Source organism: Somniosus microcephalus, chromosome 17, assembly GCF_052327205.1.
Source record: "Somniosus microcephalus isolate GS21.2 chromosome 17, FLI_Smic_1.0, whole genome shotgun sequence".
In the NCBI taxonomy this organism is placed as follows: Eukaryota; Metazoa; Chordata; class Chondrichthyes; order Squaliformes; family Somniosidae; genus Somniosus; species Somniosus microcephalus.
The window spans coordinates 72,002,117-72,022,482 of record NC_141003.1 but is presented as its reverse complement, the minus strand read 5'-3'; the positions used below and the strand labels follow the sequence as shown (position 1 = coordinate 72,022,482).

The 20,366-nt window shown below is 43.4% G+C and overlaps 1 protein-coding gene across 1 annotated transcript in view; it reads left to right on the top strand.

Moving 5' to 3' along the window:
• exoc4 (exocyst complex component 4) overlaps window positions 1-20,366 on the top strand; it is a 565,674-nt gene that overhangs the window by 522,905 nt on the left and 22,403 nt on the right. Inside the window, exons 15-16 of the mRNA XM_086010674.1 lie at window positions 6,900-7,078; window positions 11,726-11,885. Coding sequence (XP_085866800.1) covers window positions 6,900-7,078; window positions 11,726-11,885 — 339 coding nt within the window. The remainder of the gene's footprint in view (window positions 1-6,899; window positions 7,079-11,725; window positions 11,886-20,366) is intronic.

The following is a 20,366-nucleotide window of genomic DNA, read 5'->3' as shown; positions in this document are numbered from 1 at the left end:
AGTATTGTCGCTAATTCTGGAAAGGGCAGGGGAATGGGACTAATTAGACAGCACTTTCAAAGAGCCGGTACGGGCACAATGGGCCAAATGAATCATTCGATGATTCGAGGAGAGAAAGTACGAGTAGAATGACCTATGAAGTGCTTCAAAGAAAAACAGGAGATGGCACTGAAATGATACTAACATGAAACAATAGGACGAAGCGGGTAAGGCAGGTCTGAAATGGAAACTGGCCAATCTGGCTGAGTGGAACAGACTTCAGTAGCATGGGGAGGAGAAAAAAGCAGGCCTGCACACCAAGGGTCCAGATTGGCCCCAGCACAGTGCTCAACAAGCACCGACCCACTCCCTCCCCCTCAAAAACGCCAACATGGAATGGTGACACAGACACAAAAGAGTTGGGAGGGCCGTAAGTGTATGGGCATTAAGACCCAGAAGAACTGAGAAAGTCAGAGGGATGTGGCACACGCTTTGATTGGCTTAAAGCCAAATTATAGATCCAGACAAGGGATCCTGTTTATTAGCCCACTTGGGTGTACTGGTTGTCTGCATTGTACTGCCTTGCATTAAATTAACATAGAAAACCCCTCCCAGACAGAAGCCTCTAGCATGGCGTGACAATGGGTATGGCAGTATTTCTGGGAGGAAGGGTGGAACATTATGCTGCGGGCGACAGGGAGAGTCTGCACCCTTGGTGCTAGCCTTTTTTTCTTTTTCCACAGCCTCCTGGATTAGATGTCTTTAATTTCTGTAGCGCCTTTACCACCTTCAGACTGCCTAAAGCACTCCACAACCAATGCATTACTTTGAAGTGTTTTCACTGTTGTAACGTAGGCGAATGTAGCAGCCAGTTTGGAAATGGCAGGGTCCCACAAAAAGCAATGACCAGTTAATCTATTTTCAGTGGTGTTGGTTGAGGAATAAATGTTGGTCAAGACAGGAGAAGTTATTAGTGTACCACCTTCTTGAATCACAGAAGTCCTTGTGCTGATAGTGCCCCCACAATGGTGTTAGATAGGATATTCCAGGATATTGACGCAGCAACCATTCAGGGACAGCATAAGAAATAGGAGCAGGAGTAGGCCATTCGGACTTCGAGCCTGCTCCGCCATTCAATGAGATCATGGCTGATCTTCTGCCTCACCTCCATTCACCGGCCCTATTGCCATATCCCTTGTTGCCCTTACTAGTCAGAAATCTATCGACTTCTGTTTGGAATATACCCAATGACTGAGCCACCACAGCCCTCTGGGGTAGAGGATTCCAAAGATTCACCACCCTCTGTGTGAAGAAATGTCTTCTCTTCTAAGTCCTGAATGGCCTACCCTTTATCCTGAGGCTGTGGCCCCTGGTTCTAGACTCCCTAGCCAAGGGAAACATTCTCCCAGCATCCACCCTATCAAGCCCTGTAATAATTTTGTATGCTTCTGTGAGTTCCCCTCTCATTCTTCTGAATTCAAGAGAATACAGGCCTAGTTTACTCAATCTCTTCTCATACGACAGTCCCGCCATCCCAGGAATCAATCTCGTGAACCTTCGTTGCACTCCCTCTATGGCAAGTATATCCTTCCTTAGGTAAGGAGACCAAAATTGTACACAGTACTCCAGTTGTGGTCTCACCAAGGCCCTATATAATTGGAGGAAGACTTCTTTACTCCTGTACTCCTGTTTGCTAGTGCTGTTGGAGAGGGTTTAAACTAAAATGGTAGGGGTTGGGAACCTATGCAGGGAGACAGAGGAAAGGGAAACAAGGATAGAAGCAAAAGACAGGAAGGAGAAAAGCAAAAGTGGCAGTTAGAGAAATCAATGGTTTAAATCAAACATGGTCACAGTAAATAATAATTCTAAAAGGTCTAAGAGTGTTAAAAAAACAAGCCTGAAGGCTTTGTGTCTTAATGTGAGGAGCATTCGCAATAAGGTGGATGAATTAGCTGCGCAAATAGATGTAAACGGATATGATATGATTGGGATTACGGAAACATGGCTCCAGGGTGATCAAGGCTGGGAACTCAATATCCAGGGATATTCAATATTCAGGAAAGACAGGCAAAAAGGAAAAGGAGGTGGGGTAGCATTGCTGGTTAAAGAGGAGATTAATACAATAGTAACGAAGGATATTACCTCCGATGATGTGGAATCTGTATGGGTAGAGCTGAGAAATACCAAGGGGCAGAAAACGTTAGTGGGAGTTGCATATAGACCCCCAAACAGTAATGCTGAGGTTGGGGATGGCATTAAACGGGAAATTAGAGACGCGTGCAATAAGGGCACAGCAGTTATCATGGGTGACTTTAATCTACATATAGATTGGGCTAACCAAATTAGTAACAATACTGTGGAGGAGGAATTCCTGGAGTGTGTATGGGATGCTTTCCTGGACCAATATGTCGAGGAACCAACCAGAGATCAGGCCATCTTAGACTGGGTATTATGTAATGAGAAAGGATTAATTAGTGATCTTGTGCGCGGCCCCTTGGGGCGGTGCGATCATAATATGATAGAATTCTTCATTAATATGGAGAGTGATGTATTTGACTCCGAGACTAGGGTCCTGAATTTAAATAAAGGAAACTACGATGGTATGAGGCGCGAGTTGGGTTGGATGGATTGGGGAACGTTACATAAAGGGTTGACGGTGGATAGGCAATGGCAAACATTTAAAGATCGCATGTATGAACTACAGAATTTGTTCATCCCTGTTTGGCATAAAAATAAAACAAAAAAGGTGACTCAACCGTGGTTAACAAGGGAAATTAGGGATAGCATAAGATCCAAGGAGAGGACATATAAATTGGCTAGAAAAAGCAGCAAACTTGAGGATTGGGAGCAGTTTAGGATTCAGCAAAGGAGGACAAAGGGATTAATTAAGAGGGGGAAAATAGAGTATGAGAGCAAGCTTGCAGGGAACATAAAAACTGACACTAAAAGCTTCTATAGATATGTGAAGAGAAAAAGATTGGTGAAGTCAAGCGTAGGTCCCTTGCAGTCAGAATCAGGGGAATTTATAACAGGGAACAAAGAAATAGCAGACCAATTAAATACATACTTTGGTTCTGTCTTCACAAAGGAGGACACAAATAACCTCCCAGAGATGTCAAGGAACATAGGGTCTAATGAGAGGGAGGAACTGAATGAAATCAGTATTTGTAGGGAAATGGTGTTAGGGAAATTGACGGGATTGAAGGCCGATAAATCCCCAGGGCCTGATAATCTGCGTCCTAGGGTACTTAAGGAAGTGGCCCTAGAAATAGTAGATGCATTGCTGGTCATCTTCCAAAATTCTATAGACTCTGGAACAGTACCCATGGATTGGAAGGTAGCTAATGTTACCCCACTATTCAAAACAGGTGGTAGAGAAAAAACAGGGAATTATAGACCGGTAAGCCTAACATCGATAGTGGGGAAAATGCTAGAGTCCATTGTAAAAGATTTAATAGCAGAGCACTTGAAAAACAGTGACAGGATCGGACAAAGTCAACATGGATTTACAAAAGGTAAATCGTGCTTGACTAATCTACTGGAATTTTTTGAGGACGCAACTGGTAGAATAGATAAGGGAGAACCAGTGGATGTGGTGTATTTGGACTTTAAGAAGGCTTTCGATAAGGTCCCGCATAAGAGATTAGCGTGTAAAGTTAAAGCACATGGGATTGGGGGTAAGGTACTGACTTGGATAGAGAACTGGTTGGCAGACAGGAAGCAAAGTGTTGGAATAAATGGGTCTTTTTCAGAGTGGCAGGCAGTGACTAGTGGGGTACCGCAGGGATTGGTGCTAGGACCCCAGCTATTCACAATATATATAAATGATCTAGATGAGGGAACTAGATGTAATATCTTCAAGTTTGCAGACGACACAAAGCTGGTTGGGCGTGTGTGCTGTGAGGAGGATGCCGAGAAATTCCAGTATGATTTGGACAGGTTGGGTGATTGGACAGAAGCATGGCAGATGCAATATAACGTGGATAAATGCGAGGTTATCCACTTTGGTGTCAAAAACAGGAAGGTAGATTATTATCTGAGTGGCAATAGATTGGGAGAAGGGGAAGTGTAACGAGACCTGGGTGTCCTTGTGCACCAGTCGCTGAAGGTAAGCATGCAGGTGCAGCAGGCGGTTAAGAAGGCAAATAGTATGTTGGCCTTTGTAGCGAGAGGATTCGAGTACAGGAGCAAGGATGTCTTGCTGCAGTTGTACAGGGCCTTGGTGAGACCACACCTTGAGTATTGTGTGCAGTTTTGGTCGCCTTATCTGAGGAAGGGTGTTCTTGCCATGGAGGGAGTGCAGCGAAGATTCACCAGACTGATACCTGGGATGGCAGGAATGGCGTATGAGGAGCGATTGGGTCGATTAGGCTTATACTCGCTGGAGTTTCGAAGAATGAGAGGGGATCTCATTGAAACTTATAAAATTCTAACAGGACTAGACAGACTAGATGCAGGAAGGATGTTCCTGATGGCAGGGGAGTCCAGAACCAGGGGTCACAGTCTAAAGATGAGGGGTAAACCATTTAGAACAGAGATGAGGAGGAATTTCTTCACCCAGAGAGTGGTGAACCTGTGGAATTCTCTACCACAGAAGGCGGTGGAGGCCTGTTCATTAAATATATTCAAGAAGGAGTTAGAGATATTTCTTAAGGCTAAAGGGATCAAAGGATATGGGGAGAAAGCAGGGACAGGGTACTGAATTTGGATGATCAGCTATGATCTCATTAAATGGTGGAGCAGGCTCGAGGGGCCGAATGTCCTGCTCCTATCTTCTATGTTTTAATCCAATCCTCTTGTAATGAAGGCCAGCATACCATTTGCCTTCCTATTGGCCTGCTGCACCTGCACATTCACTTTCAGTGACTCATGTACAAGGACACCCAGGTCCCTTTGAGCATCTGCATTCCCCAATCTTTCACCATTTAGGAAATACTCTGCCTTTCTCTTTTTTCTACCAAAGCGGATAACTTCACATTTATCCACATTATATTCCATCTGCCATGTTCTTGCCCACTCACTGAGCCTGTCAAGATCCCCTTGAAGCCTCTTCACATCCTCTTCACAACTGCCACTGCCACCTAGCTTTGTATCATCAGCAAATTTGGAAATGTTACATTTAGACCCCTCATCCAAATCATTGATATAGATTGTGAATAGCTGGGGCCCAAGCACCGATCCTTGCGGAACTCCACTAGTCACAGCCTGCCATCCTGAAAAAGACCCGTTTACCCCTACTCTTTGTTTTCTGTCTGTTAATCAATTCTCAATCCATGCTAGTGTATTACCCCCAATTCCATGTGCCCTAATTTTGTTTAACAACCTCTTGTGTGGGACCTTATCAAAGGCTTTCTGAAAATCCAAATACACCACATCTACTGGTTCCCCTTTGTCTACTCCACTAGTTACATCCTCAAAGAACTCCAATAGGTTTGTCAAACAGGACTTCCCTTTCATAAATCCATGTTGACTCTGCCCAATCTTACTATTAGTTTCTAAGTGCCCAGTTATTGCATTCATTATAATAGATTCCAGCATTTTCCCAACTACTGATGTGAGGCTAACAGGCCTGTAGTTCCCCATTTTCTCTCTCCCTCCTTTAGCGGGGTTACATTTGCTATCCTCCAATCTGCTGGAACCGCTTCAGAATCTATAGAATTTTGGAAGGTGACAACCAATGCATCCACTATCCCAATGGCCACCTCTTTCAAAACCCTAGGATGTAGGTCATCCGGTCCTTGGGATTTGTCGACTTTTAGTCCCATTCATTTTGCTGGTACTGTTTTTTTTTTACTAATAATTTCTTTAAGTTCCTCATTCTCGCCACACCCTTGGTTTTCTCGTATTTCTGGGAGGTTGTTTGTGTCTTCCTCCATGAAGACAGAAACAAAGTACTTATTTAATTTCTCTGCCATTTCCTCATTCCCTATTATAAATTCTCCCATCTCTGACTGTAAAGGACCTACATTTACCTTCGCCAGTCTTTTCCTTTTCACATACCTATAGAAGCTTTTACAATCCGCTTTTATATTTTTCGCTAGTTTGTGCTCATATTCCATTTTCCTAATCAGTATAGCGTGTGATTTAGAGGGAAACTTGGAGGTGATGGATATCCAGTTCATTGGCAGGGCACTGATCAAGCAACTGCTTTGTGCTTGATGGTGTGAAGCTTCTTGAGTGTTGTGACAACTGCACCCATCCAAATAAGTGACAAGTAGTCCATCAAACTCTTGATGTTAGTCTTGTAAATGTGAAGAGGTGTCGAGGGGTCAGGAGGTGAGCCTCTAGCAACCTTTAGGCTGATCTTTTACCACCATGATGATATGGTCCAGTTAAGCTTCTGGTCAGCGGTGATCCCCTCACCCCCAAATGTTGTGGATAGGGTGGGGGACGGGGGCTCTACAATGGTGATGCCATTGGAGATCAGGAGGCAATAGCTGGGCTTTTTTTTGGAGATGGTCATTACCTGCCCTGTATGTGGCACAAATATTAAAGGCTCTAAATATTATATATAACACTATCTGTCTTTGAGATTCTTTTATAAATGTAACCATTGTATAATCCAATTGAAATTCAGCTTCCTGTTAATTTTTCAACTCTCCCTATGATAGGACTGGTTGTTGTCAGCATGCCACCATGGTGCAGATAAGATTTCTCCTTTTGTAGAACAGCCAGCCCCAGTGGCAATAATTAGCGACTTTTACTGCTGATGAATTGGCCACAAATACTAATTAAGCCGAGGACAAACTTTTTTTTTATTAGATCAAGGCTGAGTGGTGATAATAGAAACTGAAAGGCCTTGAAAAGCACAATATTCTGTGCACATAATTCCTGAATAATAGTTTTCCTCTTAAGCAGCTCAGCGGTTTGGAACATCTTTTCAGATACAGAGACTTCACCATCCTCCCTTGTTTCCTCAGAGTTCACTGCTTTCACTATCTAATCCCACTGGCCAAGCAAGGTAACTATGCCATCGTTGCGAATGCAGAGAGCATGGATTATGACCCCCTGGTGGTACGACTGAACAAAGACATCAGCGCCATTGAGGAAGCGATGAGTGGCAGCTTGCAGCAACACAAGTTCCAATACATTTTTGAAGGTAAATGGGTTGAAACTGAATCAATACGACAATACGGTTGCACCAAGATTGCTTTCTGATCATTGACTTTCAGTCATTAATACACAAAAAAATCAATTGTTGAAATCACTGTAGGATTCAGAAGAGATTTATTGACACCAGCTGACAAACTATACCTCCGTTACTGAATTACAGTCATGTACAAATACACTGACAGACAAGCATAATTATTAACTAAATTAATGCAGTGCCTCCCAGTTGGTTGCACATCTCATAGCACATTTGCATTGTCTATTTCTTTTCCCTCCAACAAGTTATGAATTCCCTTTAAGGGAAAGTTTAGGAGCTGTTACATCGTGGAAAAGGATATCCGTACACAAACGGGCATCATCAGCTAAATGTTTAAAGGCGAGATAATTAAACACTTTGTGCAACATGATAGTTCCTGTGGTGCTGTGGAAAGAATATCCATGTGTGAATAGCAACCAGCTAGTGTTGAATAGTGAATGTGTGTGAATAAATAGATAAGAAAGAAAGAGGAAAAAATCTTACATTTATGTTATGCCTTACACATCCTCACGAGGTCCCAAAGCGCTTTATGACTAATTAATTATTTTTGAAGTAGAGTCACTGTTGTAATGTAGGCAAAACATGGCAGCCAATTTGAGATAAATGAGCAGATAATCTATTTTTGGTTATGTTGGTTCCGAGATAAATGTTTTGATGCTCATCCAGCATCCTTTTTAGAGCAGGACCCCCACCCCTTGCCTACACCCACCCTCCTCGTTCCATTAAGGGGGTTTATTGGACCACCTCCCCACAAGATTTCACCCCGTCCCTCAGCCTATCTCTGCTGTGGGAGGCTAGATTTGAGCTGCCTGTCCACTCAAGTTATTCAAATAAGTTGATCCCTCCATTTCTGGCGGGATCAACTCCACAACAAATGGCGGCTTGAAGTCTGCACTGGTTCACTTCTGGTGGCACCGCTGGGCCCTGGAATTTCTAAGCTATTGCCTTTATAAAATAAAATTCTATGGAATGTTTTTATATTGCACAGTTGTCTTACTGATCAGTTTTATCTAATATTTGGCGTTCTCATTTATTTGACTTTGTCATTGATGTAGGGCTACAGTCAGAGTTCATCCTGTCATCAATCTCATCATTACAAATTCCTCCATTTACTTTACAAAGCTGCTGGATTGTCTCACAAAGATACATTACCAGATGATAGAACCCTTCAGGGAAAACACAAGGGACATTAGGAAGAATTCAGTGAAAGACAACAAGAATGGTTCCAAGACTTAGATCAATGAGTTATGAGATCCGCATTAAGGAGCTTGTACTTTTTAGAAAAGAAACAAAAGAATTTATGAGAGGGGGAGGAATGGGACGTGATTTATTCTTTAAATTTTTTAAGGAATTGATGAGGCAGATACATAAAATGTTGGTACTAAATCAAGGGAAATGAACCTATTTCGAAATTTTAGAAACCTTAAGCTAAATTTGACAAAGGGAGTAGCTTATTTAGTTCATATTTAAGAGCTGTGACTTTGCAGACTGAGCCATACTGACCAGGTGGTCCCAGGTGTGATTCCCTGTGCAGAGTTAGGGTAGCATAGCTGCAATTGATCTCTGTATTCATGAGCTAGGGAAAGGAAAAATAAGCTAGCGTCCCTGCTTGTGATCGTTATTCAATGAAATTTGGAGTGAGGAGGGAGGGAGGGAACGATCGGGGGATGGTGGGGAGGGGCATTAGATCGCATCAGATTGAGCCAGATTTAGTTAACAGCCTAACTGTACGTGAACATTTATCCAATAGCGCTCATAACATGATAAAGTTCAACATAGCGTTTGAAAGGGAGAAACGCAAAACAGCTACTAAGATTCTAGGTTTGGGTAAGGCTGACTTCAAAGGGATGAGGCAGAGACTGTCCACAGTAAACTGGGCAAATCCATTCATGGGTAAAATGACAGAAGATCAGTGGGAGATGTTCAAAAAAGAATTTATGGTGATACGGAACCAGTTTGTACCCCTGAGGGGCAAGAGCCGTACGTGCCAAAAAAAAAAGCCATGGACGACTGAAGAGACAAGGGGCAGCATAAAACTATAAGAAAAAGCATACAAAAATGCAAAAAACAGCACAGATACTGGCGAATGGGAAAGATACAAAGAACAGCTATGGGTCAAAAAACAAATAGTAAGAGCTACAAAAAGGGAGTATGAAAAGAAACTGGCAAGGGATATCAGAATCAACACACATTGTTTTTACAATTATACTAGGAAAAAAAGGGTAGTCAGGAGCAATGTTGGCCCCTTAAAAACTCAAAGCTCATGATTATCAATGGTCATAAGGAAATGGCGGAAAAGTTGAATAATTACTTTGCGTCAGTATTTACAGTAGAAGAAGAGGATAACATGCCAGAAATCCCAAGGAAACTAACACTGAATCAGGGACAGGGACGCAATAAAAATAATGAATGTAAAATAACAGTCATGAAGAAAATAATGGCACTAAAGAGTGACAAATCCCCAGGACCAGATGGTTTCCATCCCAGGGTTTTAAAGGAAGTAGGTGAGCACATTGCAGATGCCCTAACTGTAATCTTCCAAAGTTCCATCGATTCAGGAACCGTTCCTTTAGATTGGAAAATTGCACATGTCACTCCACTATTTAAAAATGGTGAGGGGGGAAACCAGGGAATTATAGACCAGTTAGCCTAATATCTGTTGTCGGGAAATTGCTAGAGTCTATAATTAAGGATAGGGTGACTGAACACCTCGAAAATTTTCAGTTGTTCAGAGAGAGCCAGCATGGATTTGTGAAAGGTAGGTCATGCGTGACAAACCTGATTGAATTTTTTGAGAAGTTGACTAATGCAGTGGACAGGGGAATGTCTATGGATGTTATTTATATGGACTTCTGGAAGGCATTTGATAAAGTCCCACATAAGAGACTGTTAACTAGGGTAGAAACCCACGGAATTGAGGACAAATTATTGACCTGGTTAGGAAATTGGCTGAGCGGCAGGAGACAGGCAGGAGGGATAATGGGCAGGTACTCAAATTGGCAGGAGGTGACTAGTGGTGTCCCACAGGGATCTGTGTTGCGGCCTCAACTATTCACAGTATTTATTAATGACTTGGATGATGGCATAGAAAGTCATATATCCAAATTTATCGATGACACAAAGATAGGTGGCATTGTAGGCAGTGTAGATGGAAGCATAAAATTACAAAGGGATATCAACAGATTATGTAAATGGGCAAAACTGTGGCAAATGGATTTCAGTGTAGACAAATGAGGCCATCCACTTTGGACCTAAAAAGGATAGAACAGAGTACTTTCTAAATGGTAAAAAGCTAAAAACAGTGGCGGTCTAAAGAGACTTGGGGGTCCAGGTACATAGATCATTAAAATGTCATGAACAGGTACAGAAAATAATGAAAAAGGCTAATGGAATGCTGGCCATTATATCTAGAGGACTAGAATACAAGCAGGTAGAAGTTATGCTGCAGCTGTACAAAACCCTGGTTAGACCACACCTGGAGCACTGTGAGCAGTTCTGGGCACCACACCTTAGGAAGGATGTATTGGCCTTGGAGGGAGTGCAGCGTAGGTTTACCAGAATGATACCTGGACTTCAAGGGTTAAGTTACAAGGAGAGATCACACAAATTAGGATTGCATTCCCTAGAATTTAGAAGGTTAAGGGGTGATCCGATCTAAGTTTTCAAGACATTAGGGGAACAGATAGGGTAGATAGAGAGAAACTATTTCCACTGGTTGGGGATTCTAGGACTATAGGGGGCATAGTCTAAAAATTAGAGCCAAACCTTTTAGGAGTGAAATTAGGAAACACAGCTACACACAAAGGGTGGTAGAAGTTTGGAACTCTCTTCCACAAATAGCAATTAATGCTCGATCAATTGTTAATTTTAAATCGGAGATTGATAGCTTTCTGTTAACCAAAGGTATTAAAGGATATGGGCCAAAGGCGGGTATATGGAGTTAGGTCGCAGATCAGCCATGATCTCATTGAATGTCGAAGCAGGCTCGAGGGGCTGAATTGCCTACTTCTGTTCCTATGTTTCCTATGTTTGATTGAGGGGCCAGGGGGAAGCACTCCTGTTCCCAATGTTAACTCCAATATGTGTGGATGTTGGGTGATAATAGACTCAGACTTGGATGTTGTTGCCCTCCACGTTCAAATGGTTTTTGGACATTCACTATTTGAGCTCATACAAAAAGAATGGCAACTTGGACAAGGTGCCAGAGGGTTACCGGCACTCGGAGAAACAGACCCCTGCGAGAAAAGGAGGGAAGAAAATTATATAAAAAAAATAGTAAGAACTTCTTGTTGGGGAGGTGGGGCAGTGGGGTGGGGAGCGGGGGGGGGCGGCGCGGTGGTGGGTGGGATGGTGGTGGTGGAGAGAAATGGTGGATACAAACTGTTCCTTCGATGATCCAGTGCTTTGGCCTTGATAACCGTGCACAACTGAAGTGACCTTAATAAGTTGAATCGTCTTTTCTCATTCCTGGCCATGTATCGTTGCATTTTCTGTGATCTGTAGGACTAAGTGAATGATATCAAAATGCTCATTTTGGGAGACGTTTAACTGTTTTTCTCCCCTTCACCCCCCCCCCCCCACCCCCCCCCCCGAACCTAGGCCTGGGCCACCTGATTTCCTGCATTTTGATCAACGGCGCGCAGTATTTCAAGAGGATCAGTGAATCAGGGATCAAGAAGATGTGCAGGAACATATTTGTACTGCAGCAGAACCTGACCAACATCACCATGTCTCGGGAGGCAGACCTAGACTTCGCAAGGTTAGTACAGGAGAGCCGGCAACCACTTCATGAAGAAGAACCAAGTAAGGCAAGCATGATATGCCGGTCTCTTACTTTCTCTTCCAGACACCCATCGGTGTGGGGAAAGTTAATAAACGTCGACTGTCCTTGTGACTAAGTATGGTTGCTGGAGACTTACAAAGAGTTGCAGAGTACCGTCTTTGGCAGAGTCCCAGCAGAAATGGTGGATACAAACTGTTTCTTAAATCAGAGAGGCTGTTGCTACTTGTGGAGGAGTCTAAAACTAGGGGTCATAAATAAACGTCGTGTGGGAGGAGGCTCATGTGGAGCATAAACACCAGCACAGCCCAGTTGGGCCGAATGGTCTGCTTCTATGCTGGAAATTCGATATGATTCTATGTAACTGTAGTAGGACAGGCTTTCCCCTACTTGTTGGACCCCAAGCTGACCCCAGCGGGTTTCCCAGGGTCAGCCCCACAGCATTCCTGCCTGCGTCAGGGAGCCTGCTTCTAGGGGAGGTTGAAATTTAGCTCCTGCATGCAGGCCTCAGATACCTGCAGCAGTAGAACGGGCCCAGCTGCTTTTGGGGCAGCCAAAGAGGCCACTGATGTCAAAAATTTGGGGAATCAGCGCACAATCGATTAGGGTCCTTTGGGGAGATAACGGGGTAGGGTTTCTCACTCGATATCGGCCAAACCAGCACAAAAGATCGAGGAATTTCAAGCGCACGTTACGTCCGGTGCAAATCGAGTTTCTGCACTCTTTTGCACTGGAATCCGGCCCTGCCCAGGAACTGGCTACGCCCCCCAGACTGAATGAATCACCATTGCGAGTTTCTGCTAATTGCACCTGTTTGCGGCAGCTTTCAAAATTGAGCCTTTTTACAGGTGCAAGGGCACTAATAGACACGTTTTAAAAGCTTTTAAGTATTAAAAAACAATTTACTAAGAAAGTGACTACCAATGAAACTAGTAAATCGTTCTGTATAGTTTTTTAAAGTCATTTTCAGTTATTTAAAACCGGGTTACTCACAGGTGGTGGACTCGCAACTTATTTTTTTTTTTAAAGTTATTTTTGGTGATAAACCCATTTTCAGCTGTATTAATAAAACTGCAAAGGAAATCAACAATTGCGTTCTAAAACGCTGCCCAATTGCACTGGTTCATGGAAGATTTTACGTTTGTGATTATGCAAATGAATTTGAGCAGGAACTTGACCATAACTTCATTTCGGAAAACTAGCGCAACTTTGAGTGCAGTTTGCACCCAGATTGCCGATTGCGCACAAAGCGGAAACTCTACCCCTCAATCTTGAATCCCCCAACTGGGGTTCCTCATGTCCAGCATTGCTATGTCAATAATAATGAAGAATGTGACCTGGTGACCTCATTTACTCGTTATCCTGAACACACCTGCCCAAGTTTCGATGATGCAGTCAGTGGCTGCCTTCACTTCTGGCAGAAAAATCCCCAAAATTGGCCGCGACTAGGAGAAAATTCGAAACCTGCATTTCATCGGTGAGATTGCATAAGTGTATATAACTAGTTGACGTCCTCTGCCAATGCCAGGGGACAATTCATTAAAAAAAAATTAATTCAATAGGCCTCAGCATCTGACACGCGAGAGTGAACCTGCTCCAAAGTTGAGTCCCAGGCTTCTCTAAGGGCCCATGGATTGACTCGGGGCAGGTCTTCGACTAACTTAAAATTTCAGTCAGATAATGAATATTTTTAAGTCTTTACAGTTGCATTAACTTGAGCTTTGAGTTACAACTTTGTTCGACTGGTTAGAGTTAATTCTACCTGCATAAACGTTCAATTTTTGTTGTGGAAGTGTAATGTGTTTACTGTGGAGTGCCCTGCGTGGGCCAAGCAGAAAGCAATTTGCGACACTACTATCATACAGACACAAAAAACGTTATGATATAGATAGATTACAGTTTATACCAGTTGTGTCTAAAAGTTGTTTACAATGGGTTCCACCCTTAAGGATAACGTACAGTAAAGAAATATAAACATCACAAGATAGGTTTGGATGAAGGCCATTGAGACTATTTGATCTCATCTTTTCAGAATAACAATCCTATTGCCTTCCCATTACACAGTCTAGCTCTTTCTTAAATGATCCCGTGACTTGGCCTCAACACCTCTTTGTTAATCTGTTCCAACTGTCGGCCATCCTCTGTGTAACGAAGTACTTCCTGATGTCTGTCCTAAATTTCCCCTTTACAGCCCTCAACCACTACCCTGGTGCATCTGACCAGTACATCGATGAACACATAGATAGGTACAAGTCTAGATGGCATAGTATAGCTAGTTCTGTTATTAGTTATCTAATGTAATAATGCTACAATTTTGTAATAAGCAATTAGCTTTCCCTTAAAAGATCAATCTTTAACAATGACTATATTTCAAAAAGACAGAGGAGATTCCTAGAACTTGGAGTGATGTCTGTCTCTGTTTCTGTTCCCTTGGTGAGCCAGGAGTAGTGGTGTGACCTCCCCTTCCTTTTTCCATTAACTGACCTCAAATAGTTGGAAGGCTCTGAGGACCTCAGTGAAATGTAAACACACAGCCTTTGAGCAATGAGCCCAGCACTCTAGAAACTGAGCCATCCCACTACTTCAACATTGAAAGTACCTTCTTTTCTTTTAGTCAGCCTTTATCATTTACCATTCCCCAGCAAAGAGGGCTGCCAGGCAACCTACTTCAACAGCAAAGCCAGGCTGTATCCAATCTGTATCAGCAATTTGATTTATGAACAAAGCATTGTTTTAAAAAATACATACACCTCCCTTGGGAATTGTGTTTGATTTTTAATTTTTTTAAATACATATTGGTCCAGAAATTCGGGTCGGGGGCTTCCCGCGGGTGCAAGCCCCCGATCTGCACTTAACTTGCACGCCGGCCGTTGAGCTGTGGGCCCCCGTGGAATTCTGGGCCTGGTCCAGCTGCCGGCGCGCAGTGCTTGCGTATCCCAGGGGCGCAGTTAGTTCGATGCGTCCCCTGGGATCACGTGGGCCATGGGGAGCCAATCGGAGCAGGGAATGCTCCATTCATAAGTCTGACAGGACGTGCTGTCAAGACTTATAAATACTACGGCCCCAAAACAGCACTAAATCTTCAAATAATTTTTTTTTAAATCACATTTTTAAAATAACTATAACATGAAATAACTATTTTAAACAATAATTTAAATTTTTGAAAAAAATAATTTTATTTTCTAACGGGGCTAAAAATAAACTTACCTTGCTTTAAAGTATTTAAAAATAATAAACCTGTGGAAAAAATGTTTTAATTTTAATTAATTCACCACTTACCTTGTAAAAAGCAGGCCTTACGCCTGCTTTTTACATTTCTAACTTCTGCAGACTTACCCTCCCGGGAAAACCTGCAAAAAAAAAACGAAGTTCGATGCGCACGCGCTGCCTCTCCTGCGCACGCGTTTGACCTCTGAACCCATTTGTTCAGAGGAATGGAAGTGCCGGTTTCCCACGCATGCGCAGTGCATGCAGGAAACCGGTACTTCCATCGGGTTTACGGGTGAGTACCCCGTGCGTACTCACCCGTGGAGACCTGAATTTCTGGGCCAATGTAAGAGCAGCAGTACATTGAAGATGTGCACGTGTCAGGGTTTTATCTTCACAGTTATTCTTCCCCTGCCAAATCTGGGGAGGGTCTTCCAAACATCTCTCTTGTGCTCTTGGACAGAATATGAGAGTAAGCCTTCTCTCACCTCTAGAATCCAACTTCTCTCCCACTGCAACCTTACTTGTCTCTCTATGTTGATACTGTGGTCATTGCTTCCCTGAACATTCCTCTTGTTCCAGCTAAGCTCCACATAAGAACATAAGAACATAGGAAGTAGGAGCAGGAGTAGGCCATACGGCCCCTCGGGCCTGCTCCACCATTCAATAGGATCATGGCTGATCCGAACTTAGACTCACATCCACTTCCCTGCCCTCTCCCCGTAACCCCTTATTCCCTTATCAGCTAGGAAACTGTCTATCTCCGTTTTAAATTTATTTAATGTCGCAGCTTCCACAACTCTCTGAGGTAGCAAATTCCATAGATTTACTACCCTCTGAGTGAAGAAGTTTCTCCTCATCTCAGTTTTGAAAGGGCAGCCCCTTATTCTAAGATTATGCCCCCTAGTTCTAGTCTCACCCATCAGTGGAAACATCCTCACCGCATCCACCCAATCAAGCCCCCTCACAATCTTATATGTTTCGATAAGATCGCCTCTCATTCTTCTGAATTCCAATGAGTAGAGGCCCAACCTACTCAACCTTTCCTCATAAGTCAACCCCCTCATCTTCAGAATCAACCGAGTGAACCTTCTCTGAACTGCCTCGAGAGCAAGTATATCTTTTCTTAAATATGGAAACCAAAACTGTACGCAGTATTCCAGGTGTGGCCTCACCAATACCCTGTATAACTGCAGCAAGACTTCCCTGCTTTTATACTCCATCCCCCTTGCAATAAAAGCCAAGATTCCATTGGCCTTCCTGATCACCTGCTGTACCTGCATACTAACCTTCTGTGTTTCATGCACCAGGACCCCCAGATCCCTTTGTACTGTAACACTTTGCAGTTTCTCTCCATTTAGATAATAACTTGCTCTTTGATTTTTTTCTGCCAAAGTGCATCACCTCACACTTTCCAACATTATATTCCATCTGCCAAATTTTTGCCCACTCACCCAGCCTGTCTATGTCCTTTTGCAGGTTTTTTTATGTCCTCCTCACTCACTGCTTTCCCTCCTATCTTTGTATCGTCGGCAAACTTGGATACGTTGCACTCGGTCCCTTCCTCCAAATCGTTAATATAGATTGTAAAGAGTTGGGGTCCCAGCACCGAGCCCTGCGGAACACCACTAGTTACTGATTGCCAACCCGAGAATGAACCATTTATCCTAACTCTCTGTTTTCTGTTAGATAGCCAATCTTCCACCCATGCCAGTATATTGCCCCCAATCCCGTGATTTTTTTATCTTGTGCAATAATCTTTTGTGTGGCACCTTGTCAAATGCCTTTTGGAAGTCCAAATACACCACATCCACTGGTTCCCCTTTATCCACCCTGTTTGTTACGTCCTCAAAGAATTCGAGCAAATTTGTCAAACACGACTTCCCCTTCATAAAACCATGCTGACTCTGTCCGATTAAATTATGCTTATCCAAATGTCCTGTTACTGCTTCCTTAATAATGGACTCCAACATTTTACCAACCACAGATGTTAGGCTAACTGGTCTATAGTTTCCAGCCTTTTGTCTGCCTCCCTTTTTAAATAAGGGCGTTACATTAGCAGTTTTCCAATCTGCTGGGACCTTTCCTGAATCCAGGGAGTTTTGGAAAATTACCACCAATGCATCCACAATCCCTACTGCTACTTTTCTCAAGACCCTAGGATGTAAGCCATCAGGTCCAGGGGATTTATCCGCCTTTTGTCCCATTATCTTACCGAGTACCACCTCCTTAGTGATTTTAATCGTGTTTAGCTCCTCCCCCCCATAGCCCCCTGTTTGTCCAGTGTTGGGATATTTTTAGTGTCCTCTACTGTAAAGACTGATACAAAATATTTGTTCAGCGTTTCTGCCATCTCCATGTTCCCCACCACTAATTTCCCGGTCTCGTCCTCTAAGGGACCAACATTCACTTTAGCCACCCTTTTTCTTTTTATATAACTGTAGAAACTCTTGCTATCTGTTTTTATATTTTTTGCTAGTTTACTTTCATAATCTATCTTCCCTTTCTTAATTAATCTTTTAGTTATTCTTTGCTGGCTTTTAAATGCTTCCCAATCTTCTATCCTCCCACTAGATTTGGCTACTTTATATGCCCTTGTTTTCAGTCGGATACTATCCTTTATTACTTTCCTTAGCCACGGATGGCTGTTTTCTTTTACTCCCCTTTTTCCTCACTGGAATATATTTTCCTTGAAAGTTGTGAAATATCTCCTTGAATGTACACCACTGCTCATGTACCGTCTTATACTTTAATCTATTTTCCCAGTCCACTTTAGTCAACTCTGCTCTCATACCTTCATAGTCTCCTTTATTTAAGCTCAGTACGCTGGTTTGAGATCCAACTCTCTCACCCTCCAATTTAATTTGGAATTCAACCATGTTATGGTCACTCATTCCAAGGGGATCCTTTACTAGGACATTTTTTATTAATCCTGTCTCATTACACAGGACCAGATCTAAGATTGCCTGCTCCCTGGTTGGTTCAGTTACATACTGCTCAAGGAACCCATCCCTAATACACTCTATGAACTCTTCCTCAAGGCTGCCCTGCCCAATTTGATTAGTCCAGTCAATATGAAAGTTAAAATCCCCCATGATTATAGCTGTTCCCTTATTACAAGCCCCAACTATTTCCTGATTTATACTCCGACCAACAGAGTTGCAACTGTTAGGAGGCCTATAGACTACGCCCACTAGTGACTTTTTCCCCTTGTTATTCCTTATCTCCACCCAAACTGTTTCACTATCCTGATCCTTTGACCCAATATCATTTCTCACTATTGCAGTGATTCCATCCTTTATTAACATAGCCACCCCACCTCCCTTTCCTTCCTGTCTGTCCTTCCTAATTGTCAAATACCGCTGGATGTTTAGTTCCCAGTCATGGTCACCTTGCAGCCATGTTTCTGTAATGGCCACCAGATCATACTCATGTGAAGTTATTTGTACCGTCAACTCGTCTATTTTGTTACGAATGCTGCGTGCATTCAGATAAAGAACTTTTAAATATGTTTTGTGACAATTTATTCCTGCTTTTACCCCCTTTACTACTCTACCTTTATCTTTATACATTTTGTCCCTTCCTGACACGCTCTGGTTTTTAATTCCCCCACTGCTACCTTGCTCTATTGCCTTCTCCGCTGACATTTTTATTTTTTGCTCTCTTGAAACCTCCCCCCTACTAATTAGCTTAAAGCCCTCTCTACAGCCCTAGTTATTCGATTCGCCAGGATTCTAGTCCCAGCACTGGTCAAGTGAAGTCCGTCCCAATGGAACAGCTCTCTCCCGTCCCAGTACTGGTGCCAGTGTCCCAAGAAGTAAAACCCATTTCTCCCACACCAGTCTTTGAGCCACGCATTTAACTCTGATTTTATTTACCCCAGCCAAATTTGCTCGTGGCTCAGGTAGTAATCCAGAGATTATTACCCTTGTGGTTCTGCTTTTTAATTTGGCCCCTAGCTGCTCATACTCCCTCAGCAGAACCTCTTTCCTTGTCCTATCTATGTCGTTGGTACCAACATGGACCACGACAACTGGATCCTCTCCCTCCCACTCCAAGTTTCTCTCCAGCCCAGAGGAGATGTCCTTAACACTGGCACCGGGCAGGCAACACAACCTTCGGGACTCTCGCTCTCGGCTGCAAAGAACCCTATCTATCCCCCTAATGATACTACCCCCTACCACTACAACATTTCTTTTTACTCCCCCCACTTGAATGGCCCCTCGTTCCACAATGCTATGGCCAGGTTGCTCATCCTCCCTGCAGTTCCCGTCCTCACAGGGAGTAAGAGCCTCGAACCTGTTGGACAAGAGCAAGGGCTGCAGCTCCTCCAACACTACCTCCTGGATCCCCGTACCTGCCTCACTCATAGTCAGACCCTCCTGTCCCTGGCCACGGAATACATCTGAATTAGTTAATCTAATTGGTGTGACTACTTCTTGGAACACAGAGTCCAGGTAACTCTCCCCCTCCCTGATGTGTCGCAGTGTTTGAAGCTCGGATTCCAGCTCATCAACACGGAGCCGGAGTTCCTCGAGCAGCCAGCACTTACTGCAAATGTGATCACTGTGAACATCAATGGTGTCCACCAGCCCCCACATATTGCAGCAGTAACACATCACCTGCTCTCCCATTCTATGTAATTAATTACATTTATTATTATTATTATTTTTAAATACCCTCTGCCCCGATTCTAGATGATGAATATCACACCTCTATTTAATTGAACTTACCAACTTATAAAGGTTTAACAGGGAAGGAAAAGTACTCACCAACCAGCCAATCACCTACCAGCTTGGCTGTGATGTCACTTTTGAATTCTGACCTCCCCTTCGAATGTTGCCCATGGAGCCTGTTTAGGCTGCCTCGCCTCGCTGCTCTGGCTTGGCTCGACACCCGCTGCTGCTCCCGGCTGCCTTGACTGGGCCTCGCCTCGCTGCTCCGCCTCCGCGATGTCTGCTAATCCTGAGACTGGCAGGAAAAACAAGGCAAAAAACGAAACAAAAACAACACCTAGCACCCCACTTACCCTAACTCTCTCACTTACCCAAACTCTCAAACGGCACTCTCTGCTGTTAGCACTCCTTTTCGCATCCTCAATGTCTTGAAATCAGCCATAACTCATTCTTTCTTGGGACCTGAAAACTCCAAGGCTTCCTACCGTCACTCCCTTTTACAATCTCCGAGCTTTTAAATTCCAAGCTTGGCATCACCTACATCGCGAGTTCCTAAATTATCTATCCTTCTCCATAC